The sequence below is a fragment of the Coregonus lavaretus genome, assembly GCF_964263955.1.
Source record: "Coregonus lavaretus genome assembly, contig: HAP1_SCAFFOLD_251, whole genome shotgun sequence".
In the NCBI taxonomy this organism is placed as follows: domain Eukaryota; kingdom Metazoa; phylum Chordata; class Actinopteri; order Salmoniformes; family Salmonidae; genus Coregonus; species Coregonus lavaretus.
The window spans coordinates 380960-408732 of record NW_028166533.1 but is presented as its reverse complement, the minus strand read 5'-3'; the positions used below and the strand labels follow the sequence as shown (position 1 = coordinate 408732).

The following is a 27773-nucleotide window of genomic DNA, read 5'->3' as shown; positions in this document are numbered from 1 at the left end:
TAAAATGCAAATTAATTACTTAAAAATCATACAATGTGATTTTCTGGATTTTTGTTTTAGATTCCGTCTCTCACAGTTGAAGTGTACCTATGATAAAAATTACAGACCTCTACATGCTTTGTAAGTAGGAAAACCTGCAAAATCGGCAGTGTATCAAATACTTGTTCTCCCCACTGTATATCATACTGCGGCACATAGCGCTCTGACGGTAATTGAATATTCGTGTAACTTGATGGTTACAGGTGAAGACCTCCATGAAAATAAAATAACCGTCAAAACCGTTTTTAAACAGGCCTACATTAATTTTAATCTTACATTTCTTTACTTTATTTTCATGTAGATGAACTTGACCTAATAGGGGGAGTGTTTACTAACGATTATAAACAGTTGTTTTGGTAACTTTAGTCAGTCTATGAAATGTACTACAGCTCTTCCTCGTTCCATCGGTCTGGTCCTCCTGGCTCTTCCTCGTTCCAACGGTCTGGTCCTCCTGGCTCTTCCTCGTTCCAACGGTCTGGTCCTCCTGGCTCTTCCTCGTTCCATCGGTCTGGTCCTCCTGGCTCTTCCTCGTTCCAACGGTCTGGTCCTCCTGGCTCTTCCTCGTTCCAACGGTCTGGTCCTCCTGGCTCTTCCTCGTTCCAACGGTCTGGTCCTCCTGGCTCTTCCTCGTTCCAACGGTCTGGCTCTTCCTCGTTCCAACGGTCTGGTCCTCCTGGCTCTTCCTCGTTCCAACGGTCTGGCTCTTCCTCGTTCCAACGGTCTGGTCCTCCTGGCTCTTCCTCGTTCCAACGGTCTGGTCCTCCTGGCTCTTCCTCGTTCCAACGGTCTGGTCCTCCTGGCTCTTCCTCGTTCCAACGGTCTGGTCCTCCTGGCTCTTCCTCGTTCCATCGGTCTGGTCCTCCTGGCTCTTCCTCGTTCCAACGGTCTGGTCCTCCTGGCTCTTCCTCGTTCCAACGGTCTGGTCCTCCTGGCTCTTCCTCGTTCCAACGGTCTGGCTCTTCCTCGTTCCAACGGTCTGGTCCTCCTGGCTCTTCCTCGTTCCATCGGTCTGGTCCTCCTGGCTCTTCCTCGTTCCAACGGTCTGGTCCTCCTGGCTCTTCCTCGTTCCAATGGTCTGGCTCTTCCTCGTTCCAACGGTCTGGTCCTCCTGGCTCTTCCTCGTTCCATCGGTCTGGTCCTCCTGGCTCTTCCTCGTTCCAACGGTCTGGTCCTCCTGGCTCTTCCTCGTTCCAACGGTCTGGTCCTCCTGGCTCTTCCTCGTTCCAACTGTCTGGTCCTCCTGGCTCTTCCTCGTTCCAACGGTCTGGCTCTTCCTCGTTCCAACGGTCTGGTCCTCCTGGCTCTTCCTCGTTCCAACGGTCTGGTCCTCTTGGCTCTTCCTCGTTCCAACGGTCTGGTCCTCCTGGCTCTTCCTCGTTCCAACGGTCTGGTCCTCCTGGCTCTTCCTCGTTCCAACTGTCTGGTCCTCCTGGCTCTTCCTCGTTCCAACGGTCTGGTCCTCCTGGCTCTTCCTCGTTCCAACGGTCTGGTCCTCCTGGCTCTTCCTCGTTCCAACGGTCTGGTCCTCCTGGCTCTTCCTCGTTCCATCGGTCTGGTCCTCCTGGCTCTTCCTCGTTCCAACGGTCTGGTCCTCCTGGCTCTTCCTCGTTCCATCGGTCTGGTCCTCCTGGCTCTTCCTCGTTCCAACGGTCTGGTCCTCCTGGCTCTTCCTCGTTCCAACGGTCTGGTCCTCCTGGCTCTTCCTCGTTCCAACGGTCTGGTCCTCCTGGCTCTTCCTCGTTCCATCGGTCTGGTCCTCCTGGCTCTTCCTCGTTCCATCGGTCTGGTCCTCCTGGCTCTTCCTCGTTCCAACGGTCTGGTTCTCCTGGCTCTTCCTCGTTCCAACGGTCTGGTCCTCCTGGCTCTTCCTCGTTCCAACGGTCTGGTCCTCCTGGCTCTTCCTCGTTCCAACTGTCTGGTCCTCCTGGCTCTTCCTCGTTCCAACGGTCTGGCTCTTCCTCGTTCCAACGGTCTGGTCCTCCTGGCTCTTCCTCGTTCCAACGGTCTGGTCCTCCTGGCTCTTCCTCGTTCCAACGGTCTGGTCCTCCTGGCTCTTCCTCGTTCCAACGGTCTGGTCCTCCTGGCTCTTCCTCGTTCCAACGGTCTGGTCCTCCTGGCTCTTCCTCGTTCCAACGGTCTGGTCCTCCTGGCTCTTCCTCGTTCCAACGGTCTGGTCCTCCTGGCTCTTCCTCGTTCCAACGGTCTGGTCCTCCTGGCTCTTCCTCGTTCCAACTGTCTGGTCCTCCTGGCTCTTCCTCGTTCCAACGGTCTGGCTCTTCCTCGTTCCAACGGTCTGGTCCTCCTGGCTCTTCCTCGTTCCAACGGTCTGGTCCTCCTGGCTCTTCCTCGTTCCAACTGTCTGGTCCTCCTGGCTCTTCCTCGTTCCAACGGTCTGGCTCTTCCTCGTTCCAACGGTCTGGTCCTCCTGGCTCTTCCTCGTTCCAACGATCTTCTTTAAAAAAAAAAAAAGTTGGATGTGTCTGACTATTCATGAATTATTCAACAGCCGTCGACAGGATTGTTCTGGCTCTGAGGTTCTGGCTCTGAGGACTGGCTCTGAGGACTGGCTCTGAGGACTGGCTCTGAGGTTCTGGCTCTGAGGACTATAATGGGCTAACGTTGTGTCAAGTGGACAATGTGCCAATCCTATCCAACCTGCGATGGTATAATTGGATACGGAATATTTTCTTAATTAATAGTCTAATCAACGTCGCTGGTGAATAGGCTATGGATATGTTACGTGTATTTGTTTCTATTGTAATGATGGTCAGTTTCATCGTCATACCATATTATAATCAAATCTAATCTAATCTAATTTTATTGGCCACATGCGCCGAATACAACAGGTGCAGACATTACATATTATAGCTGTCCCCTTCATACTGTCCTGGTCAAGTCATTATCTTATAGCCTACAGTCAGAAAGACTAAGGTAGGCCTAGGTTTTTTTTTAAAAACGTTTTAAGGAAAGGAGAAATATTTTGCTCTTGTGTCTGACATTACGCTGGTGGCTTTGATTAACGGATGCTTTTACGGGGGTGTGCGTGTGTGAGTTCGCTGATTCTCTCCTTACAAGTCTGTATGTCCATTCAGAAAGTTTCCTTAAGTAGCCTGTCTGGGCTCCATCTCTTTAATATGAATCAAACGCTCCTGTCGTGATTTCATCTTGTAAAAGGCCTATTTTCAGTAAAGGCTCCTTTTTTTCTCACCAAGTCTGATATTTTCTGAATAATTAGGTGGAATAAATCAACAAATAGGAGCAGGTCTAGTTTAATGACGTCGTTCACACCAATTGCGAAATATCGTCCTGCCACAATCAGTCAATTATTTATTCGATTTGTGCGTCTTTTCGCGTGCAAAAATAAGCTGTTGACCAATAGACATTGTTATCTGGGACACTGCCACTGACGGGCTGTGGGTTCGTTGTGTGAATGTTGTTATCTGGGACGCTGCCGCTGACAGGCTGTGGGTTCGTTGTGTGAATTTAATGAAATAATTCATTTCTCTCTGCCTGTTTTTTTTACATTTGCAATGCATCAATGCGGCAAGGTATCCATTTAGCCGATGTGATCACAGCGCACCAGAGCTAGACCACATGTCGCTCTCGCCATTCAAACTTCCAGTTCATTACGAACGCTGTAGCCTGTTTCATAGAGGATCCATCGACGCTTCTCTTCTCCAATGGTCCTAGACCTATTAGTTCAACAAAAAAAAAATTGCTTGAAATAAGTTTCAAACTATATTGCTGTTCATTGTCTATATATAAAGCTACTTGTTCAAGAGCTAGAGAGACGAGTGGAGTTGCCAGCGGAGATGTGTGAATTGCGCTAGAAGGGAGCAGTGAAGAAAATTAATAACTTACAAAATCAGTTAACTTCTGTATTAAAATGCATCGTTCATATGGCATCTATATTAGGCTATATATTATAGGCCTGCTAAAGTGAATATAGGCCACCATCTGTGTTAAAAGCAACCCTAAATGACAGAGAAAAAAAATAAAATTCCACCGGAGTTTACCCTTTATCAATAACTAATAAGTTGCACAGATTTAGAAAGAGCACTCCTAATTAAAAATGTGGCGTCAACACAACCACCCAATTGTTCACTAACATTGATCGAAGGCTAATCATTAGGCTATGGACTGGTTTGCTTCATGTCTTTCTACTTCACAACAGTATATATCCCCTCTTTTAAAACGTTCCTGTTCAATGTATATGATAGGCTACATTGATTTAGCGTTATAAATGTATCCTTTTTTTGTTGTTGTTGATGTTCTACAGAAAGGATTTGAATCCAAGGCCAGGTTTTTAATATGTTTTTGGGGGAATGTAGGTTTGCTTCTGTGTCTGAGTGAGAGGCGCTGCAGGCGGCTTTGATTGATGGGTCGTTTTAGGTGGGTGTGTGTGGGTGTAGAACGTTTCCTGAAATAGGCCTAGCCTGTCTGTACTGCATCTCTTTAATCAGATAGAAAAGCTACTGTGTCTTGTTGCAGGGTCAGCAAGTGCGAGGAATGACGACAGGTGCCAGTTTTGTGTTTCCTCTCATTATAATGGGGTGCTACTGAATGTAGCATATTATTTTTCCAGGTTAAAAACATGGTTATATACAGGGAGTACCAGGTAATAACATGGCTATATACAGGAAGTACCAGGTAATAACATGGCTATATACAGGAAGTACCAGGTAATAACATGGCTATATACAGGGAGTACCAGTACCTAGTCGATGTGCTGGGGTACCAGGTAATAACATGGTTATATACAGGGAGTACCAGGTAATAACATGGCTATATACAGGGAGTACCAGGTAATAACATGGCTATATACAGGGAGTACCAGGTAATAACATGTCTATATACAGGGAGTACCAGGTAATAACATGGCTATATACAGGAAGTACCAGGTAATAACATGCCTATATACAGGGAGTACCAGGTAATAACATGGCTATATACAGGGAGTACCAGGTAATAACATGGCTATATACAGGGAGTACCAGGTAATAACATGGCTATATACAGGGAGTACCAGGTAATAACATGGTTATATACAGGAAGTACCAGGTAATAACATGGCTATATACAGGGAGTACCAGGTAATAACATGGATATATACAGGGAGTACCAGGTAATAACATGGCTATATACAGGGAGTACCAGGTAATAACATGGTTATATACAGGAAGTACCAGGTAATAACATGGCTATATACAGGGAGTACCAGGTAATAACATGGCTATATACAGGGAGTACCAGTACCTAGTCGATGTGCTGGGGTACCAGGTAATAACATGGTTATATACAGGGAGTACCAGGTAATAACATGGCTATATACAGGGAGTACCAGGTAATAACATGGCTATATACAGGGAGTACCAGGTAATAACATGGCTATATACAGGGAGTACCAGTACCGAGTCGATGTGCAGGGGTACGAGGTAATAACATGGTTATATACAGGGAGTACCAGTACATTTTTTTTGTTTTTTAGCTCTGGTAAAATTGGTCTGAACGGTTTGGGCTACAGGCTAGTGGTTTTCTGCATTGTGAAGTTTCAACCACGAAGTCATGCTCTGTTTGTTTCTATGGCAGAGGCTGTGGTATATGTATGTAAATGTACAGTGCCTTCGGAAAGTATTCAGGCCTCTTGACTTTTTCCACATTTTGTTACGTTACAGCCTTATTCTAAAATTGATTACAAAAAAATTACATCTCATCAATCTACACATAATGCCCCATAATGACAAAGCAAAACAGGTTTTTAGACATTCTTGCAAATGTATTAAAAATAAAATACGGAAATATCACATTTACATAAGTATTCAGACCCCTTACTCAGTACTTTGTAGCAGCACCTTTGGCAGCGATTACAGCGTTGATTATTCTGGGGTATGACGCTACAAGCTTGGCACACCTGTATTTGGGGAGTTTCTCCCATTTTTCTCTGCAGATCCGTTGCTGCACAGCTATTTTCAGGTCTCTCCAGAGATGTTTGATAGGGTTCAAGTCCGGCCTCTGGCTGGGCCACTCAATTACATTCAGAGACTTGTTCAATCTTGGTTTCATCAGACCAGAGAATCTTGTTTCTCATGGTCTGAGAGTCTTTAGGTGCCTTTTGGCAAACTCCAAGCAGCCTGTCATGTGCCTTTTACTGAGGAGTGGCTTCCGCCTGGCCACTCTACCATAAAGGCCTGATTGGTGGAGTGCTGCAGAGATGGTTGTCCTTCTGGAAGGTTCTCCCATCTCCACAGAGGAACTCTGGAGCTCTGTCAGAGTGACCATCAGGTTCTTGGACACCTCCCTGACCAAGGCCCTTCTCCCCCGATTGCTCAGTTTGGCCGGGCGGGCAGCTCTAGGAAGAGTCTTGGTGGTTCCAAACTTCTTCCATTTCAGAATGATGGAGGCCACTGTGTTCTTGGGGACCTTCAATGCTGCAGACATTTTTTGGTACCCTTCCCCAGATCTGTGCCTCGACACAATCCTGTCTCGGATCTCTACGGACAATTCCTTCGACCTCATGGCTTGGTTTTTGCTCTGACATGCACTGTCAACAGTGGGACCTTATATAGACAGGTGTGTGCCTTTCCAAGTCATGTCCAATCAATTTACTTTACCACAGGTGGACTCCAATCAAGTTGTAGAAACATCTCAAGGATGATCAATGGAAACAGGATGCACCTGAGCTCAATTTCGAGTCTCATAGCAAAGGGTCTGAATAATTATGTAAATAAGGTATTTCTGTATTTTATTTTTTATAAATTTGCAAAGATTTCTAAAAACCTGTTTTCACTTTGTCATTATGGGGTATTGTGTGTAGATTGCTGAGAAAAACAAATAATGTAATCAATTTTAGAATAAGGCTGTAACGTAACAAAATGTGGAAAAAGTCAAGGGGTCTGAATGCTTTCACATAGACTAGGTACTGGTACTCCCTTCCTTTCCGAATGCTCTGTATATCTGTGGTTTATTGGACCTGCTGAAAACATCTTCCCAAGCATCCGTACTATGTTTTGAATTAACCGGCTAACTGATTGCTACTTAGTTAACTTGCTCACTTTTTGACAACGTTTTTGCCGTCTTGCTTATAACGCAATCCGTTCCTTTTTATGAGAATCAATCACATCCATTCCAGATAATTGATTAGATATTGAATGCATCTCTTTAATACCTTGAATTGTCTCTCCTGTCTAGGTTTGTGGAGGAGAAGATGTGGGTGACGTTTCTAGAGGGTTATTCTGCTCTGGCTGCCCTGTCTCTGAGCGCCTCCACGGTGAGTACACAACGTTACTGCAACATTACAACAACGTTACTGCAACATTACAACAACGTTACTGCAACATTACAACAACGTTACTGCAACATTACAACAACGTTACTGCAACATTACAACAACGTTACTGCAACATTACAACAACGTTACTGCAACGTTACTGCAACATTACAACAACGTTACTGCAACATTACAACAACCCTACTGCAACATTACAACAACCCTACAACATGACACATTTACATTTACATCATTTAGCAGATGCTCTTATCCAGAGCGACTTACAAATTGGTGCATTCACCTTATAGCCAGTGGGACAACCACCTTTTTTTTATTTTTTATTTTATTCTTTATTTTTTTATGGGGGGTGGGGGAAGAAGGATTACTTTATACTATTCCAGGTATTCCTTAAAGAGGTAGGGTTTCAAGTGTCTCCGGAAGGTGGTGAGTGACTCCGCTGTCCTGGCGTCGTGAGGGAGCTTGTTCCACCATTGGGGTGCCGGAGCAGCGAACAGCTTTGACTGGGCTGAGTGGGAACTGTGCTTCCGTAGAGGTAGGGGGGCCAGCAGGCCAGAGGTGGATGAACGTAGTGCCCTCGTTTGGGTGTAGGGACTGATCAGAGCCTGAAGGTACGGAGGTGACGTTCCCCTCACTGCTCCGTAGGCGAGCACCATGGTCTTGTAGTAGATGCAAGCCTCAACTTATGACACACAACCTTACGCTGATCATACAGATACACTTCAACGTCGCAGCAACACTCGGACAACGTCGCAGCAACACTCGGACAACGTCACAGCAACACTCGGGCAACGTTGATTCACACACTGATTAGCTGCATTGTAATATTTTTCTCTGTGTGTTTGTGTCTCTGTGCGTTTCTCTCTCTGCGTGTGTGTCCGTGCGTGTGTGTCCGTGCGTGTGTGTCCGTGCGTGTGTGTCCGTGCGTGTGTGTCCGTGCGTGTGTGTCCGTGCGTGTGTGTCTGTGTGTGTGTGTCTCTGTGTGTGTGTCTCTGTGTGTGTGTCCGTGCGTGTGTGTCCGTGCGTGTGTGTCCGTGCGTGTGTGTCCGTGCGTGTGTGTCCGTGCGTGTGTGTCCGTGCGTGTGTGTCTGTGCGTGTGTGTCTGTGCATGTGTGCCTGTGTGTGTGTCCGTGCGTGTGTGTCCGTGCGTGTGTGTGTGTCCGTGCGTGTGTGTCCGTGCGTGTGTGTCCGTGCGTGTGTGTCCGTGCGTGTGTGTCCGTGCGTGTCTGTCTGTGTGTGTGTGTCTGTGTGTGTCTCTGCGTGTGTCTCTGCGTGTGTGTCCGTGCGTGTGTGTGTCCGTGCGTGTGTGTCTCTGTGCGTGTGTGTCTCTGCGTGTGTGTCCGTGCGTGTGTGTCTGTGTGTGTGTGTCCGTCCGTGCGTGTGTGTCCGTGCGTGTGTGTCCGTCCGTGCGTGTGTGTCCCCGTGCGTGTGTGTCTGTGCGTGTGTGTCCCCGTGCGTGTGTGTCTCTGTGTGTGTGTGTCTCTGTGTGTGTGTGTCTCTGTGTGTGTGTGTGTCCGTGCGTGTGTGTCTCTGTGTGTAGGTGCTGGGGAAGGTGATAGACATCCGTCTAAAGAGTTCAGGCTGGATCAAGAGTCTGGAGGAGGAGATGAGTGTAGAGCGGATCTGTGGATCTGTCCCGACCTCCGCCAGCTCCTCTCTGCTGGCTGAGGACGCTGATATGGGAGACGATGATTATGATATGGAGGGTAAGACGGGGGGATGATTATGATATGGAGGGTAAGAAGGGGGGGATGATTATGATGTGGAGGGTAAGAAGGAGGGATGATTATGATGTGGAGGGTAAGAAGGGGGGATGATTATGATGTGGAGGGTAAGAAGGAGGGATGATTATGATGTGGAGGGTGAGAAGGGGGGGATGATTATGATATGGAGGGTAAGAAGGGGGGATGATTATGATGTGGAGGGTAAGAAGGGGGGATGATTATGATATGGAGGGTAAGAAGGGGGGGATGATTATGATGTGGAGGGTAAGAAGGGGGGGATGATTATGATGTGGAGGGTAAGGAGGGGGGATGATTATGATGTGGAGGGTAAGAAGGAGGGATGATTATGATGTGGAGGGTGAGAAGGGGGGGATGATTATGATATGGAGGGTAAGAAGGGGGGATGATTATGATGTGGAGGGTAAGAAGGGGGGATGATTATGATATGGAGGGTAAGAAGGGGGGGATGATTATGATGTGGAGGGTAAGAAGGGGGGGATGATTATGATGTGGAGGGTAAGGAGGGGGGATGATTATGATGTGGAGGGTAAGGAGGGGGGGATGATTATGATGTGGAGGGTAAGGAGGGGGGGATGATTATGATGTGGAGGGTAAGGGTTGTGGGGGGGGGTTAAAGAAGGCTGATGTGGGAGAAGATAATTACGGTTAAAACCATCCTCCATATTGCCTTCTTCCAAGCTGTATAGTTACAGAAGAGAGAGATCTATGCAGAGGAGGAAGTCACTGTAGCAGTCCACCTCTAGACAAGTCAATTACGTTTTCCTAGTGAGTCTTTCTCTCTTGGTAGATCCGTGTGTGTTTCTTATCTCTCTGTGTGTCTTTCCACCAGGTGACGTGGATGAGGAGGTGGAGGATATTCTCCCCCAACACCTTCAGCCTGGTGCAGGCCCCGCACCACTCTCCTCCCCCTTCCCCTCCCCCCGGGGCAGCCCCTCTCACTCCCCGACCCACGGAGAACCTGCTGCCCCCAGCAGACCCAGCCGATCTGCCCCACGCTCCGCAGGACCCCCGCAAGGTACACACGCCCCAGCGGAACACTGCAGCGTACACACACACACACACTGCCAGACCCCCGCAAGGCACCATTACACACACACACACACACACACACCACACACACCACACACACACACACTGCCAGACCCTCGCAAGGCACCATTACACAAACACACACACACACACACACACACACACACAAGATGTACTGGTTTACTGATATAAATGATAATTGTGCTCTTTCTAACTGCTGCATGGCAGGAGTGTTAAGCCCTGCCCCCAGCAGGAGACCAAGCATTGACCCAGCAGGTAAAACAGTGTTAAGCCCCGCCCCCAGCAGGAGACCAAGCATTGACCCAGCAGGTAAAACAGTGTTAAGCCCCGCCCCCAGCAGGTAAAAAAGTGCTAAGCCCCGCCCCCAGCAGGTAAAACAGTGTTAAGCCCCGCCCCCAGCAGGAGACCAAGCATTGACCCAGCACGTAAAACAGTGTTAAGCCCCGCCCCAGCAGGTAAAACAGTGTTAAGCCCCGCCCCCAGCAGGAGACCAAGCATTGACCCAGCAGGTAAAACAGTGTTAAGCCCCGCCCCCAGCAGGAGACCAAGCATTGACCCAGCAGGTAAAACAGTGTTAAGCCCCTCCCCCAGCAGGTAAAACAGTGTTAAGCCCCGCCCCCAGCAGGAGACCAAGCATTGACCCAGCAGATAAAACAGTGTTAAGCCCCGCCCCCAGCAGGAGACCAAGCATTGACCTAGCAGGTAAAACAGTGTTAAGTCCCGCCCCCAGCAGGTAAAACAGTGTTAAGCCCCGCCCCCAGCAGGTAAAACAGTGTTAAGCCCCGCCCCAGCAGGTAAAACAGTGTTAAGCCCCGCCCCCAGCAGGAGACCAAGCATTGACCCAGCAGGTAAAACAGTGTTAAGCCCCGCCCCCAGCAGGTAAAACAGTGTTAAGCCCCGCCCCAGCAGGTAAAACAGTGTTAAGCCCCGCCCCCAGCAGGAGACCAAGCATTGACCCAGCATGTAAAACAGTGTTAAGCCCCGCCCCAGCAGGTAAAACAGTGTTAAGCCCCGCCCCCAGCAGGAGACCAAGCATTGACCCAGCAGGTAAAACAGTGTTAAGCCCCGCCCCAGCAGGTAAAACAGTGTTAAGCCCCGCCCCCAGCAGGAGACCAAGCATTGACCCAGCAGGTAAAACAGTGTTAAGCCCCGCCCCCAGCAGGTAAAACAGTGTTAAGCCCCGCCCCAGCAGGTAAAACAGTGTTAAGCCCCGCCCCCAGCAGGAGACCAAGCATTGACCCAGCAGGTAAAACAGTGTTAAGCCCCGCCCCCAGCAGGAGACCAAGCATTGACCCAGCAGGTAAAACAGTGTTAAGCCCCGCCCCCAGCAGGAGACCAAGCATTGACCCAGCAGGTAAAACAGTGTTAAGCCCCGCCCCCAGCAGGAGACCAAGCATTGACCCAGCAGGTAAAACAGTGTTAAGCCCCGCCCCCAGCAGGAGACCAAGCATTGACCCAGCAGGTAAAACAGTGTTAAGCCCCGTCCCCCGTAGGTAAAACAGTGTTAAGCCCCTCCCCCAGCAGGTAAAATAGTGTTAAGCCCCGCCCCCCGCAGGTAAAACAGTGTTAAGCCCTGCCCCCAGCAGGAGACCAAGCATTGACCCAGCAGGTAAAACAGTGTTAAGCCCCTCCCCCAGCAGGTAAAACAGTGTTAAGCCCCGCCCCCAGCAGGTAAAACAGTGTTAAGCCCCGCCCCCAGCTGCTTTAGGTGTTTAGTTAGCAGTGTTCAGCTCCACCAGAGGATCCCTGTTCAGTACCCGTGATGTGTTGATTAGACTGTTGCTCCCTTTAGTTAGCAGTGTGTGTTCAGCTCCACCAGAGGATCCCTGTTCAGTACCCGTGATGTGTTGATTAGACTGTTGCTCCCTTTAGTTAGCAGTGTTCAGCTCCACCAGAGGATCCCTGTTCAGTACCCGTGATGTGTTGATTAGACTGTTGCTCCCTTTAGTTAGCAGTGTTCAGCTCCACCAGAGGATCCCTGTTCAGGACCCGTGATGTGCTGATTAGACTGTTGCTCCCTTTAGTTAGCAGTGTGTGTTCAGCTCCACCAGAGGATCCCTGTTCAGTACCCGTGATGTGTTGATTAGACTGTTGCTCCCTTTAGTTAGCAGTGTGTGTTCAGCTCCACCAGAGGATCCCTGTTCAGTACCCGTGATGTGTTGATTAGACTGTTGCTCCCAGCCTCTTATGTTTGAGCTGTGTTCTGAACTATGCAATTCACACACAACCTCAAACCAGCCTAATAGTTTGTGTCCCAGTTGCTGTCTGTTTGTTAAATACATTCGAGTCTGGTAAAAATGAAAATTGTACTGCAGGACTAGGAATTAGACACTGGTGCATGACATTGACTGTTCTCTCTGTCTGTCTCTCTCTCTCTCTCTCTCTCTGTCTCGCTGTCTCTCTCTCTCTCGCTGTCTCTCTCTCGCTGTCTCTCTCTCGCTGTCTCTCTCTCGCTGTCTCTCTCTCGCTGTCTCTCTCTCGCTGTCTCTCTCTCGCTGTCTCTGTCTCTCTGTCTGTCTGTCTCTGTCTGTCTCTGTCTGTGTCTGTCTGTCTGTCTCTCTCTGTCTCTCTCTCGCTGTCTCTCTCTCGCTGTCTCTGTCTCTCTGTTTCTGTCTCTGTCTGTCTGTCTGTCTGTCTCTCTCTCTCTCTCTGTCTCTCTCTGTCTCTCTCTCTGTCTCTGTCTCTCTCTCTCTGTCTCTCTCTCTGTCTCTCTCTCTCTCTGTCTGTCTCTCTCTCTCTGTCTCTCTCTCTGTCTCTCTCTCTCTGTCTCTCTCTCTGTCTCTCTCTCTCTCTCTGTCTCTCTCTCTCTCTCTCTCTCTCTGTCTCTCTGTCTCTCTGTCTCTCTGTCTCTCTCTCTCTCTCTCTCTCTCTCTCTCTCTCTCTCTCTCTCTCTCTCTCTCTCTCTGTCTCTGTCTCTGTCTCTCTGTCTCTCCTCTTTCCCAGGGACTCCAGTGGACTTCCAGCCTGGTGCTCCTCAAGCCCTGGAGCCTAAACGCCCCCCTCCTCCTCGCCCCAACGCCCCCCCAGCCCGACCTGCTCCTCCTCAACGCCCTCCTCCTCCCTCAGGTATTGGCTGTCTCGATATACACCTTTACACCACATTGACCTTGTTCTCCTACTACTATGTGCATTCCAAATGAAAACGCCATTCCCTGTATTTTCACCAGGACCCATAGGTTTGTTAAGAATCAGGTGGTTGAATATGATATTCTGGTTAAATGTGTACTGTATAGATGTTCAGTTGACTGGTGGAACCATATAATTACATATTACAACTCTAGAATGGACAATGGGATCCTAACAACATGATTAAAAATCCATCCATCTTGGTAAAGGAAAAACTGTAATTGAGTAGGGTAACAGTAGGTGTAACACTGTATTCTCCCTCTGTACCTTCCTTCCTGCTTGAAGGAAGCCAAAGCCCTATGCCTGGGAGAAGAGGCATGGGAGGTAAAGGCTTTGTGGTAGATAGATAGATGTTCTATTGTAATATCACTGCTGCTGTGTAATACTGTATGTGCTGTGGTGGCTAACTGTAATGGGCCTCTAGCAGTTAGCACTAGTGGACACCTGGATGGTGGTTTACCTGCAACGTGGCTCATTCATGCAGGTGGTTAGCACAGTTCTACAGGAATGTGAGGCCTGGCACAGAATATTGCTGCTCCCCAGGGATTTTCCTGCACACAAATCAACAATGACTTCACAGTCAGTTAGCCGCATCGTCAGTTAGCCTAGCCTCATCGTCAGTTAGCCCAGCCTCTTCGTCAGTTAGCCCAGCCTCTTCGTCAGTTAGCCCAGCCTCTTCGTCAGTTAGCCCAGCCTCTTTGTCAGTTAGCCCAGCCTCATCGTCAGTTAGCCCAGCCTCATCGTCAGTTAGCCCAGCCTCATCGTCAGTTAGCCTCATCATCATCATCATCATCATCCAGTGTTAGGGTTGTATTGTGGTTCTGTCTTGTTCTTCATTTTGAGCCCTGTGTTCACGTTCCTCCACTCTTAAGACTTTGGAGAATATTCTGGAGAAAGTACACTAAGCCCTGCTCTGGCAAGGAGGGGCAGCGAAGGTAAAACATCTGTGGATCTGAATGTATAAGCTAGATTGGCTACTCACCCATGTGATCATGGTTTCTACACATAGAGTTGGATAAATGGCGCATCTTTGCCACAATGGCCTTTGTGACCATCCGGACAATAGAGATGTAGTCAGTCCTCAATGGCACCATGGAAATATTATATATTTCTATGAATGGCACTGCCCCGTGTTAAAACAGGCTTTGTGGCAAGTGATTCCTCTATCTAACTCTATGATTGTCCAATAGAATGAAAACAGAAATAGCCTTCTGTGTGGTTACTCTGAGAGTAGAATTGAATGTTTTAGTGTTGAGGTATAGGCTATGTGTTGTTGTTATTGATGTAGCCTATTTAGAATGGCTTGTGTTTTGTGTTTTGTGGTTAAGGTGGTAATGTAAATAGAGCGTCTCCCCTAGAATCAGCCAGGTCGTCCCATCTATCTGTTTACTCTCTGAGAGTAGAACGCAACCTGAGGCTAGGCCAATGGTTTTTAATACCTCTTCTTCGGGGGACTCTCGGACGTTTTACAATTGTGTGTTGTTCCCCCTGATTTACCTAGTCATGGGCTGGATGATTAGTTGACCAGTAGAATCAGGTGTCCTAGCTCTGGAATAGATCAAATACATGGAACGGCTGGGAGTCACCGAAGAGAGGTTTGAACACCGCTGGGCTGGGCTATATACCTGCATCCCAAATGTCACCCTATTCCTTAGATAGTGCACTACTTGTTTATTGAGGATGCAGCCTATTTAAAAGAACGTGTTTTGTGTACTAGTGATTTAGGTGGTTAAGCCTATGAAGAAGTGGAGAATGTGTTGTAGTGAGGTGTTTGTTCGGCGCTGACAGAATGTGTTGTAGTGAGGTGTTTGTTTGGCTCTGACAGAATGTGTTGTAGTGAGGTGTTTGTTTGCCGCTGACAGAATGTGTTGTAATGAGGTGTTTGTTTGGTGCTGATAGAATGTGTTGTAGTGAGGTGTTTGTTTGGCGCTGACAGAATGTGTTGTAGTGAGGTGTTTGTTTGGCGCTGACAGAATGTGTTGTAGTGAGGTGTTTGTTTGGCGCTGACAGAATGTGTTGTAGTGAGGTGTTTGTTCGGCGCTGACAGAATGTGTTGTAGTGAGGTGTTTGTTCGGCGCTGACAGAATGTGTTGTAGTGAGGTGTTTGTTTGGCGCTGACAGAATGTGTTGTAGTGAGGTGTTTGGCACTGATAGAATGTGTTGTAGTGAGGTGTTTGTTTGGCGCTGACAGAATGTGTTGTAGTGAGGTGTTTGTTTGGCGCTGACAGAATGTGTTGTAGTGAGGTGTTTGTTTGGCACTGACAGAATGTGTTGTAGTGAGGTGTTTGTTTGGCGCTGACAGAATGTGTTGTAGTGAGGTGTTTGTTCGGCGCTGACAGAATGTGTTGTAGTGAGGTGTTTGTTTGGCGCTGACAGAATGTGTTGTAGTGAGGTGTTTGTTCGGCGCTGACAGAATGTGTTGTAGTGAGGTGTTTGTTTGGCGCTGACAGAATGTGTTGTAGTGAGGTGTTTGTTCGGCGCTGACAGAATGTGTTGTAGTGTAAGTTGAAACGGACGGTAGGTGATGAAAAGTAGCCTAATGTTAAAGTCTGGTTTCCTTTGTGCTGCTTCTGCCTGTGAAGGACAAAAAAGCCCTGCGCTCACTAGACCCGCCTCAGGTGAGTAGTGACAGCTGTTATAACACCTCATAGTTCTGTTATGTGATAAACATGACAGGTGACACCGTATCTCGCTCTCTCTCTGTGTCTCTCTCTCTAACTCTGTGTCTCTCTCTCTAACTCTCTGTGTCTCTCTCTAACTCTCTGTGTCTCTCTCTCTAACTCTCTCTGTGTCTCTCTCTAACTCTCTGTGTCTCTCTCTCTAACTCTCTGTGTGTGTCTCTCTAACTCTCTCTGTGTCTCTCTCTAACTCTCTGTGTCTCTCTCTAACTCTGTGTGTGTGTCTCTCTCTCTAACTCTCTGTGTGTCTCTCTCTAACTATCTGTGTCTCTCTCTAACTCTGTGTGTGTCTCTCTCTCTCTAACTCTCTCTGTGTCTCTCTCTAACTCTCTGTGTCTCTCTCTCTAACTCTCTGTGTGTGTCTCTCTCTCTAACTCTCTGTGTCTCTCTCTCTAACTCTCTGTGTGTGTGTCTCTCTCTAACTCTCTGTGTCTCTCTCTCTAACTCTCTGTGTGTGTCTCTCTCTCTAACTATCTGTGTCTCTCTCTCTAACTCTCTGTGTGTGTCTCTCTCTCTAACTCTCTGTGTGTGTCTCTCTCTCTCTTAACTCTTTGTGTCTCTCTCTCTAACTCTCTCTCTCTCTCTCTCTCTCTCTCTCTCTCTCTCTCTCTCTCTCTCTCTCTATATAACCATCTCTGTGTGTGTGTGTGTGAGCGAGCGGATTAGCAAACGTGTGTTACTTCCTGTACCAGGCTGATCTGTTTCTCTGTCAGCGTCCAGTAATCCAAGGCTTGGTTTAGTTAGCTCTGCCCCAGGGGCCAGGTAGTGCTTACTTAGACAACTTCCCTATCCCTGAGCGTCATCAAACTACAATATGCTGTGTGTGTGTGTGTGTCTACCCCGGCCAGGTACACACCAGTTTAGCCAACCCCCTCAGGCAGACCAGGGGTGTGATAAGATGACTTCCCTGTTGGGGACATGGACAGGACAGCGCTCTGCACCCCAAATTCCATATATAGTTTACTACTATCTCTATGGAAGTCAGTCTGTATGTATTGACATGTCTTGGTGATAGATGGAGGTAGATAGCTGATACCTCTATGGAAGTCAGTCAGTATGTATTGACATGTCTTGGTGATAGATGGAGGTAGATAGCTGATACCTCTGCACTGTTAGCTGCTTTATTGAGGGAAAGTTATACTGATGTGGTTGTCTTACCTAGCTACCTTAAGTTGAATGCACTGTCTGTAAGTCATTCTGAATAAGAGCGTCTACTAAATGACTAAAATGGTATGTGATGTTTCACTCGTGGCCAGCGATGTCAAGGAGGGGCAGTGAAGGTAATTAGTGAATGGATGGTCTTACCCATGTGATCATGAAATCACCAGTGCTTGACTTGGACAAGAGCTGCATACCAACACCTCAACTGCTTGAGTTCTTACACAACTGCTTGAGTTCTTACACATCATCAGAATATTACCTCAAACGTATTGTGGAATTCCTGCACCTAAATATAAACAGTACTGGCACCCAAAATGAGTATCGGCACCTCTTTCAGTCCAAATCAAGCACTGGGCATCTCCCATAGAACCATCCAGGAAGTCCCTTCTATATATTGTATGTTCTAGAGCAGGGATATTCATCTCTTACCCTACGAGGTCCGGACTACTGCTGGTTTTCTGTTCTACCTGATAAATGAATTGCACCCACCTGGTGCCCCACGTCTTAATCAGTCCCTGATTAGAGGGGAACAATATAAAAAGCAGTGGAACTGGCTTCCAGGTCCAGATTTGAAATTGAGGATTTCTTTGTTGTATGTCTTGTTAGAGAGTAGATTGAAACCTCAACTCCAGATGGGTCTTGTTGCTAGGTTAGTGAATCGGAATCACCTTTATTCGCAGATGAGTACATTTACAGGGACCAGGAATTTGACCAGGGGCGTATTCATTATGCTGATTCTGTTGCAAAACGTTTCTTAAACGAAAGCGAACTAAACAAGGAAGGGACCTACCTGAATTTGTCCAATTAAAAACTCTCGTTTTAGTTGAAACTGAACGTTTTGCAACTGTTTGGCTAATGAATACACCCCTGGTGAAGTAAACAGAGTTTGCAGACAGAAGATAGATATATTATTTACACATTATCTCCACACATGTTGCTATGCTAGTGAATGGCCAGTCCTTTTCATAGCATAATAAATACTTTTTTAATCGCCAAGGGGAAATTGGTTTGTCAATAATCAACATGTACACAGTCACAAAAAAGGACAATTAAAAAAAGTAGTAAAACATACATTTAAAAAAAAACATATTGCAAAACCATTAAAAGTCCACTGCATACTGCTTCAATCATGTCATTCACAGAATTCCAATAGTGAGCATTTTACCATTTGTGATGAAACAACAGTGAAAGTACAGCTTCAGCCATTGGTGGTTCTGGTTGTCAATCATATGTATCTGTTCCAGGTCGCGCCCAATCAGGTCCTGGAGGCCTGCCCAGACTGGTGAGTGTTAAACACTAATACATCCCAGCAGATTGAATATGCTCTAAAGATATGACGTGTAGATGGATTGTGAACTTCTTTCTGTCTCTACCGGTCTCTCTCCCTTTCTCTCTATCGCTCTCTCTCTCTCTCTCTTCACCTCTCTCTTTCTTCCTTCCCCCTCTCTCTCCCTTTCTCTCTCCCTTTCTCTCTCTCTCTCTCTTCACCTCTTTCTTCCTTCCTTCCCCCTCTCTCTCGCTCTCTCCACCTCTCTCTCTTCCTTCCTTCTCTCTCTCTCTCTCTCTCTCTCTCTCTCTCTCTCTCTCTCTCTCTCTCTCTCTCTCTCTCTCTCTCTCTCTCTCTCTCTCTCTCTCTCTCTCTCTCCCTTCTCTCTCTCTCCCTTCTCTCTCTCTCTCTCTCTCTCTCTCTCTCTCTCTCTCTCTCTCTCTCTCTCTCTTTCTTTCTTCCTTCTCTCTCTCTCTCTTTCTTCCTTCTCTCTCTCTCTCTAGAACATTCCTCAGAGGGCTGGGGTGATCAGTGTGACCCCCCAGGCGCGCCCTGCCCACCCAGGTGCTCCCAGGCCCACCCCAGAGGCACCCGGAGCGCCACGGCCCACCCCAGACACTCACCCTGGAGCCCCCAGACCTGGCCCTGACGCTCAGCCTAAACCCACCGACCTGCCCCTGGGTGAGACGCAGCCTGGAGGCCTCACACTGACTTATTATCAACCATACCTGGCTTCAAATAGTATTTGTTTTATTTTAAATCTTCCTAGACTGTGACTGAGAAGTCCAGGTGTCACACTGTAAACCAGCGTTCCCCAAACTCGGTCCTGGGGACCCCCTGGTTCAAATGATCAACTCACCATCAAGCTTTGATTATTGAAATCAGCTGTGTAGGGCAAAAAAAACTAAACGTACTCCACTTGCTGTTCCCGAGAACCGAAATTGGGAAACGCTGCTGTAAACTCATGACTGTTTAAAGGGGTAATCTGGGATTGGGACATTCTGGCACTATTAAATATAGCTATTCATTCTTGAAGAAGAAGAAGACCGTCTCTCTGTGTGTTTAACTCTTCTGGAACATTGTCTTGCAGGTCCCCCTCCTTCTGGACCACCTCCAGTGAGACATGTCCCCTCCCCGATGCAGCCCCCGATGCAGCCCCAGTCTGCCCCTCCAGTCCAGCCACCCATGCAGGCTCCCATGCAACCCACCATGCAACCAACCATGGCTGCCCCAATGCAGGCTCCCATGCAACCCACCATGCAACCAACCATGGCTGCCCCAATGCAGGCTCCCATGCAACCAACCATGCAGGCCCAGTCTGCCCCTCCAGTCCAGCCACCCATGCAGGCCCCAATGCTGCCCCAAATAGCTGCAGTGTCACAAATGGCTGCTCCAATGCTGCCCACACAGGCCGGAGCAGGGTTGGGGTCTACTGGGGCTGTGGTTCACCAGGGGCTGGCCTCCCCCAAGCCCCCTCCCCGCTCCCGCTCCTCTCATGTCCTGCCCCCTGAGACCGCCACTACAGAGAATGCTCCTGCAGCCCAGGTTAGTACCAACCAACACTCTGTATAGAATGAACATATTAACATAGAGGTTAGTACCAACCAACACTCTGTATACAGTTAACATGTTAACATAGAGGTTAGTACCAACCAACACTCTGTATAGAATGAACATGTTAACATAGAGGTTAGTACCAACCAACACTCTGTATACAGTTAACATGTTAACATAGAGAAAAAAAATATACAGAAAAAAAATATACAGAAAAAATATATACAGAATAAAAATATGCTTCCTGTATACAACAAGGCACTAAAGTAATACTGCAAAAAAACACGGCAAAGGAATATACTTTTTGGCCTAAATTCAACCCCTTATGTTTGGGGCAAAACCAATACAACACTTCACTGAGTATAACTGCCTCCTTAATTCACCTTTCAGCAGGACAATAACCTAAAACAAAAGGCCGCTGGAGTTGCTTACCAAGACGGCAGGGAATGTTCCTGAGTGGCCAAGTTGGTTTTGACTTAAATCTGCTTGAAAATCTATGGCAAGAAAATGTCTGCCTAACCGTGATCTGCAACACTTTGACAGAGCTTGAAGAATTTAGAAAATAATAATTGGAAAATGTTGCACAATCCAGGTGTGGAAAGGTCTTAGAAATGTACCCAGAAAGACTCACAGCTGTAATCGCTGCCAATTCTAACATGTATTGCCTCAGGGGAGTGAATACCAATCTAATCTGTCGATGTGCCCTTGAGCAAGGCACTTAACCCTAATTGCTCCTGTAAGTCGCTCTGGATAAGAGCGTCTGCTAAATGACCAATTTATTATTATTTATTTAATCAAGGTACATTTAGTGTTTTATTTTTCATTAATACAAAATAAATACAAAATCTTCTACTTTGACAGTGTTTTGTGTAGATCGTTGACAAAAAAGACAATTTTAAATTCATTTTAATCCCACTTTGTAATGCAACAAAATGTGAAAAAAGCTGTAGACTTTCTATAGGCCATGCCTCTCTCTCTCGCGCTCTCTCTCGTGCTCTCTCTCGTGCTCTCTCTCGTTCTCTCTCTCTCTCGTTCTCTCTCTCTCTCTTGCTCTCTCTCTTGTTCTCTCTCGCGTGCGTTCTCTCTCTCGTGCTCTCTCTCTCTCGCGCTCTCTCTCGTTCTCTCTCTCTCTGTCTGTCTCTCTCTCGTTCTCGTTCTCTCTCGCTCTCTCTCTCTCTCGTTCTGTCTCTCTCTGTCTCTCGCACTCTCTCTCGTTCTCTCTCTCTGTCTGTCTCTCTCGTTCTCTCTCTCTCGCTCTCTCTCTCGCGCTCTCTCTCGTTCTCTCTCTCTCTCGCGTTCTCTCTCTCTCTCTCTCGTTCGCTCTCTCTCTCGCGCTCTCTCTCGTTCGCTCTCTCTGTCTGTCTCTCTGTCTCTCGTTCTCTCTCTCTGTCTGTCTCTGTCTCTCTCGCGCTCTCTCTCGTTCTCTCTCTCTCGCGCTCTCTCTCTCTCTCGTTCTCTCTCTCTGTCTCTCTCTCTCTCTCGTTCTCTCTCTCTCTGTCTGTCTCTCTGTCTCTCTCGTTCTCTCTCTGTCTGTCTCTCTCTCTCTCGTTCTCTCTCTCTCTGTCTGTCTCTCTGTCTCTCTCTCGTTCTCTCTCTCTCTCTCTCTCTCGCGCTCTCTCTCGTTCTCTCTCTGTCTGTCTGTCTCTCTCTCGTTCTCTCTCTCTCTCTCTCTCGTTCTCTCTCTCTCTCTCTTTCGCGCTCTCTCGTTCTCTCTCTCTCTCGCGCTCTCTCGTTCTCTCTCTCTCTCGCGCTCTCTCTCGTTCTCTCTCTCTCGCGCTCTCTCTCTGTCTCTGTCTCTCTCTCTCTCTCGTTCTCTCTCTCTCTCGCGTTCTCTCTCGCGCGCTCTCTCTCTCTCTCGCGCTCTCTCTCTCTCTCTCTCGTTCTCTGTCTGTCTCTCTCTCTTTCTCTCTCTCTCTCTCGCTCTCTCTCTCTCTCTCTCTCTCGCGCTCTCTCTGCGCTCTCTCTCGTTCTCTCTCTCTGTCTGTCTCTCTCTCTTTCTCTCTCTCTCTCTCGCTCTCTCTCTCTCTCTCTCTCTCTCTCTCTCTCTCTCTCGCGCTCTCTCTCGTTCTCTCTCTCTCTGTCTGTCTCGTTCTCTCTCTCTCTGTCTGTCTCTCTGTCTCTCTCTCTCTCTCTCTCTCGCGCTCTCTCTCGTTCTCTCTCTCTCGCGCGCTCTCTCGCTCTCTCTCTCTCTCTCGCTCTCTCTCGTTCTCTCTCTCTCTCTCGTTCTCTCTCTCTCTCTCTCTCGTTCTCTCTCTCTCGCGTTCTCTCTCTCTCGCTCTCTCTCGCTCTCTGTCTCTCTCTCGTTCTCTCTCTCTCCTCTCTCTCGCTCTCTCTTGTTCTCTCTCTCTCTGTCTGTCTCTCTCTTTCTCTCTCTCTCTCTCTCTCTCTCTCGTTCTCTCTCTCTCTCTCTCCTCTCTCTCTCTCTGTCTCTCTCTCTCTCTCTCTCTCTCTCCTCTCCTTCACTACAGTTATAGGTCTGTAAGTGTTGTTCTCTCTGCTGTTTCCCTGTCACTCTGTTGTCTCTCTCTCTCTCCAAGCCGGAGCAGACCTCTGGGTGACAGGTATACCATCACCTCTCTCTATTAAACTCCACTGTGTTTCAGTCCTCTAGTCCTCACGCCCTATTCACTAGAGGGTGCACTACTTTTTACCCTAATCCCTAGATAGTATACAACTTTGGACCTTTATCTTCTTGTCTAAAGTAATGTGCCATCTAGGGAATAGGGTGTGATTTGAGTCTCTCTACTCCCATAAATTACATCACAGTAACCTGCTTCATGTTTTAGTTGATTTCTGCTTTTTATCCACCTGTAGTTTTTTATTTGATGGCGTCTCCATCACAAGTCTAAAATTATGTTCATCAACTGGTGAAAGGGTTGTTGTTGTTGTTGTTGTTGTTTAAACGGTTGTTTTTATGTGGCCAACATGACAATCCACACATCTGACCTTAAAAATGACGGGATGTTTTTGCCGTGTCTTGTCCAGTTTCAAACAATGCATGTTGGCCACGTCTAGCCTGATAACCTACCCCGAATACGTGTTGACCTTTTCTTCAACGCATCAACGTTCCTTTCATATGTGCTCCGCTTCCATCAACACGTTTAAATGGACCACATATGGAACAACTTCATGATTTATTTTGACATGGTTATCTCCTGCCATTTTATCTCCTTATGTGTGTTCTATATATATAACATGTAGTCCAGTGTAATGCGGTCACACTGGTTCATCCTTTACTGTTGAGGTGCACTAGTCCTTTGTGTGAAATGTAGTAGCTAGCTAAGTGTAGTAGTATTGTGAGGTTATTAAAGTATAATTATTGCATGTTATAACGTGAGCTCAAAGATACTTAACTCTTACTGCTGAAACATCACTCTACAATTACATTAATTGACTTATTTCCTCATTACATCAAAATAAACTCCCATTGGCTCAGCGTTTTCCAACCTTGGCTCTGATTGGTTACTCCTGTGTCATTTTCTCCTCTCTAGATCAATGGGATGAATGGAATCCAAAGAGAAGCACAATGGAAGCCCGAACCCTTCGACACGCTCACCTCTGACCTCTCCGCCTCTTCTTGGCTCAACACCCAATCACTGACCAGGAACTCCTCCTTACGCACCGCTCCTGCCCGCCCTCCTCCCTCCTTCTCCTCCTCCACTCTCCCTTCATCCCTCTCCCTCCACGCCACCCCTCTGTCCACCCTGCAGGGCTCCGACTCCTCCTCTTCAACCACCCTCCCCTCTGCCCTCACCCAGTCTCTCCTCCCCCCTCCCCCAGGCCCATCTCGAAGTAGGTCCCAGGAGGCTCTGCAGCGGGGTTCTCCCAACCCCTTCCTGAGTGATCCGGTCCCAGCCCGCCCCAGCAGCACCAACCCCTTCACTGGTCCTCTGATGTATCAGGACCAGAGGCGCTCCCTCACACCCGATTTCTCTGCTCAGCAGAAGGCCTCCGGTGCTGCCCTCCACAGGACCATGTCTGCTTTCAACCAGCCCCTCGCCCCTACCCCAGCTTCGCTTCTCGCCCCTACCCCAGCCCCGTTCCCAGCTTTTTCCCCCACCCTGACGCTAGGGGCACCTGCACCCCCTCCATCGCTCCACCGGACCATGTCCCTGTTTGGGCCATCGATGACCCCTCTCATCCCTGCTCCAGCGCTCCCTCTCCTGACTGCTCCCTCTCTCCCTGCCCCTATGCTCCCCGTGGCTCCTCCTCTCTCTCTCCCTCTTCTCCCTGCCCCTGCCCTCCCCCTGACTCCTTCCTCCTCCACCCCTGCCACCCTGTTGTCCCGCCCCCAGCCCCCTCCCCCTCGGCCCCAGCTGTGGGTGACCTTCGATGATGATTCAGCGCTCCCCGTCCCAGCCAAGGCTCCACCTGCAGCCCCCACTGCCTCCATCTACCCCCCCTCTCTCCCCCAGACTCAGTTCTCCTGCTCTGGGTTCGACTCTGACCCACACTGGGCCTCCAGCTCCACCACTTTGACCTCCACGTTCCCCTCCCTGCCCCCTCCGATCCCAGCCAGGATGGTCCCAGGCAGCAGCCAACCCCCGCTCCCAGCCCGAGCCACAGACAGCCTCCCCTTCCCCAAGGAGTTCACTGAGAGATAGGAGTGACCCAGCGACCCATGGACCACCACAGAGGAGACACCATGGCCTGTGTAGGACAGGGCAGACCTATCTAGAGGAGTGTAGATCTATGGTAAATGTGAATGTGTGTATGGTTTGTATAAAGAGTCAGGTATTCAACACGTTTAGACTAACCCCCCCCCCCCCTCCCCCTTCTGAATCAGACTAAAATATACATGTACCACTGCTGTTCCATAACATCTCTGCTGCAGATGTTAACATTACCATGTTATTACCATGTTATTATGTGAATATGAACGTTTCTCCTGGTCTGTTTATTTTCGTTATGGTAGGAAACATGTTCCTGGGTCTTATATAGTTATATCGATGTATATCAATATATATATATATATATATATATATATCTATTCGCTCAAATGGTGTGAGCTGTGCAATATTATTGAACACGTCTATCTACGGGCCCTACAGTTAGGTTATCACTGAGGTCCTCATTCCATATGATCAGCATTCTAGGATATGACCACATTCCCTGGTACACTCAGCAGGATGTCACATCACAGGATGGCTACAGTCACATACACATTCCATTGGTATACGTTGGCTATATGTAAGCAGCCTAGGCCCTGTCGGTCAGACGTGGAGGGATGTCCACAGTGGACGACACCCTTCGGGAAACCCAGTTTCCCACTCCTCACTGCTTATTCAGTGCACTGCAGGACACAAAATGGCCACCAGTCACGTCACTCGGCACTGATCAGAAATCACCTGGCTGCACAGAGCTTCTTAGTCCGTTACACGACGTCTTCATGTCGCTCTGTGTCAGGCAGGCAGGGCCAGAACCCACAGTTACTGTATCTCTGAATCTGTATAGTACAACACCCTATTTTATCTATCATGAATGTACATTGCGCAGGTTGTTGATATTGTTATTGTTGTCATTGCTTCCTTGAGACCACGAAATGATGGTTTCTTTCTCTCCATCTCTCTCTCTCTCCTGCCATCAGCATCTGTCTTCTGGCTGAACACGTTCTGTAACCACATGCTAACCTGAATACATAGTGTTTATGTATCTTTTCAGAGAGGAGGCTAGTTTCCAGGTGTGTGTGTGTGTGTGTGTGTATTCACGGTATATGCACGGGGGTAACTGATATGCACTAAGACTTTTAAGTCATCCAGATTCTCTGAGAGTTCTTGTTAAAGTATGCACCTCTGGTGAGCATGACAGATTGAGAGAGGGAGAGACTGTTTTGACAGATGTGAGGACTTGAACCTGCTTCCTCCTACTCCTCTGTATCGTGTGTGTGTGTGTGTGTGTGTGTGTGTGTGTGTGTGTGTGTGTGTGTGTGTGTGTGTGTGTGTGTGTGTGTGTGTGTGTGTAGAGCTGCATACTGTACTTATCCCGGTACACATATTTCTCCTTCATTTGATCTGGTCTACTGTATAGTATATGAATGTGGTGTGGTGTTCTTCTGTGTTACTCAGCAATATTGAGATCCTTATACATATATATATATATATATATATATATATATATATATATATATATATATATATATATATATATATATATATATATATATATATATATATATATATATATATATATATATATATATATATATATATATCATATCAGATCTCAAACAATCCCATTGCTTCTGTTGTGTGTTGCTATGAAACTTGTATTTTGAATTTGAACTTTTACATTTTCTCGCAGACATGGTACCTACCTACTTTATTTTATTTTTCCAAAGAGAAGTTATTTCTAATGTATTTATTATTGAAAATGTGGTGAGAAGTACTGTGCTGTGTTTGAGGTGTATTGGCTGTCGTGAAGGGGGGGGATGGGTAGGTTATGGATATACTATACTGGTTGGTTGGTTGTTCGTCATGCTGCTCTGTGTGTAACAGTGTTGGGGGAGGGGGGGTCAGTCAACATTTTTCTCCTGAGGGTCTTAAATACTAAAGTAACATACGTCACATACTCTCACAGATGTAGAGACCAACGGCCACCCTTTTAGCTACTTGCCAATCTGTCAGACGATACATTACATTGTGTACTGTCCTGTATGTGGGTTACGTCATGCCCAACAGGTTCATGTATTGGCCCTAGGATTTACATAGGAAGACTGACAGAGTTAAAGGTCACACCCACCCACTCTAAGCATTCAGCTATTTGTGTTGGTTGGTTTGTTTCACAATATATGGTATATATTATATCTGTTTCCTGCTTGGTGATATTATTGTCATCAGAAACTATTGATACATTTTGTTTGTTAGTTTTTTTTTGGCACAAGAAAATACAAAACAATATGATAAAGGTTGAAAAGGTCAACAAGTACAGGAGAGGTAAGAATCCCCGAAGGGCTTGTAGGTACCTCCCCCTTTGAATGTTTATAATACAAAACCGTACAAAAAAAAAAACATCTGATTTTTAAGAGAGAACCAAATCATTGGAGATTTACACGAAGGAAAACAGAAGGGGTAAAGAATAAAAAAGAAAATGAAAGAATCCAAATAAATAGCTAATAGTCAGATAAATCCTCCTCACACTACACAACAACATGCTAGTGTCATTGAGCCAATCAGAGTTAACTTCCTGTTGATAAGGTGTGGTGATATCGACACCAGTGACGTGTCAGTGTTCTACTCATTCCGTTGTTGTCCTCCTTTATCTACTTTGGTCTTTCTCTAAACCCACTGCAGGAGCCAACATGGAACCCAGTTTCCACTCCTCACTGCTTATTCAGTCTAGGGTGAGTGCACTGCAGGAGCCAAAATGGACGACGCTGCTCTAGTGTTGAGTTTTACACCAGTGTCCCCCAACAGTGGCTCTGACATGTAAATAATTTGTTAGTGAGAGGGACATATTGTGATTAGCTAGAAGAGGAGAGAGAGGTTTTTCCCCCTCAAGAAAACTGAAACAATTGGATGATTGTGTTATTTTCCCCAAACACTGTTGAAGATGGTTGTGCACCACCACCAGTCTAGTGGAGATGGTATGGGGTTAGGGTTGCAAAGTCTGGTAACTTTCCCAAAGTCTCCAGGTTTTCCAGAAATCCTGGTTGGAAGACTCCCAAAATCAGGAGTGAGTTAACAGAAAATCCGGAATCCTCTGACCGGGATTTCTGGAAAATCTTGGCATTTTGGGAAAGTTACAGGAATTTTGCAACGCTACTCAGGGTGGACCCAGAGGTTCAGAGTCCAGGGTCTAAAGTCCAGTTTCCCGGACACAGATGAACCCTGGTTCTGGACTAAAAAACCCTACTCAATGGTGAATCTCCG

At 47.4% G+C, this 27773-nt stretch overlaps 1 protein-coding gene across 1 annotated transcript in view; it reads left to right on the top strand.

Annotated features, from left to right (window-relative positions):
• LOC311114584 (synaptojanin-1-like) overlaps positions 1-25987 on the top strand; it is a 99164-nt gene extending 73177 nt beyond the window's left edge. The window contains exons 21-28 of the mRNA XM_084189825.1: positions 7228-7306; positions 8865-9030; positions 9899-10084; positions 13063-13185; positions 18329-18366; positions 18855-19032; positions 19442-19896; positions 23397-25987. Coding sequence (XP_084045951.1) covers positions 7228-7306; positions 8865-9030; positions 9899-10084; positions 13063-13185; positions 18329-18366; positions 18855-19032; positions 19442-19896; positions 23397-24509 — 2338 coding nt within the window. The 3' untranslated portion in view covers positions 24510-25987. The remainder of the gene's footprint in view (positions 1-7227; positions 7307-8864; positions 9031-9898; positions 10085-13062; positions 13186-18328; positions 18367-18854; positions 19033-19441; positions 19897-23396) is intronic.
• Positions 25988-27773: the final 1786 nt, after the last annotated feature.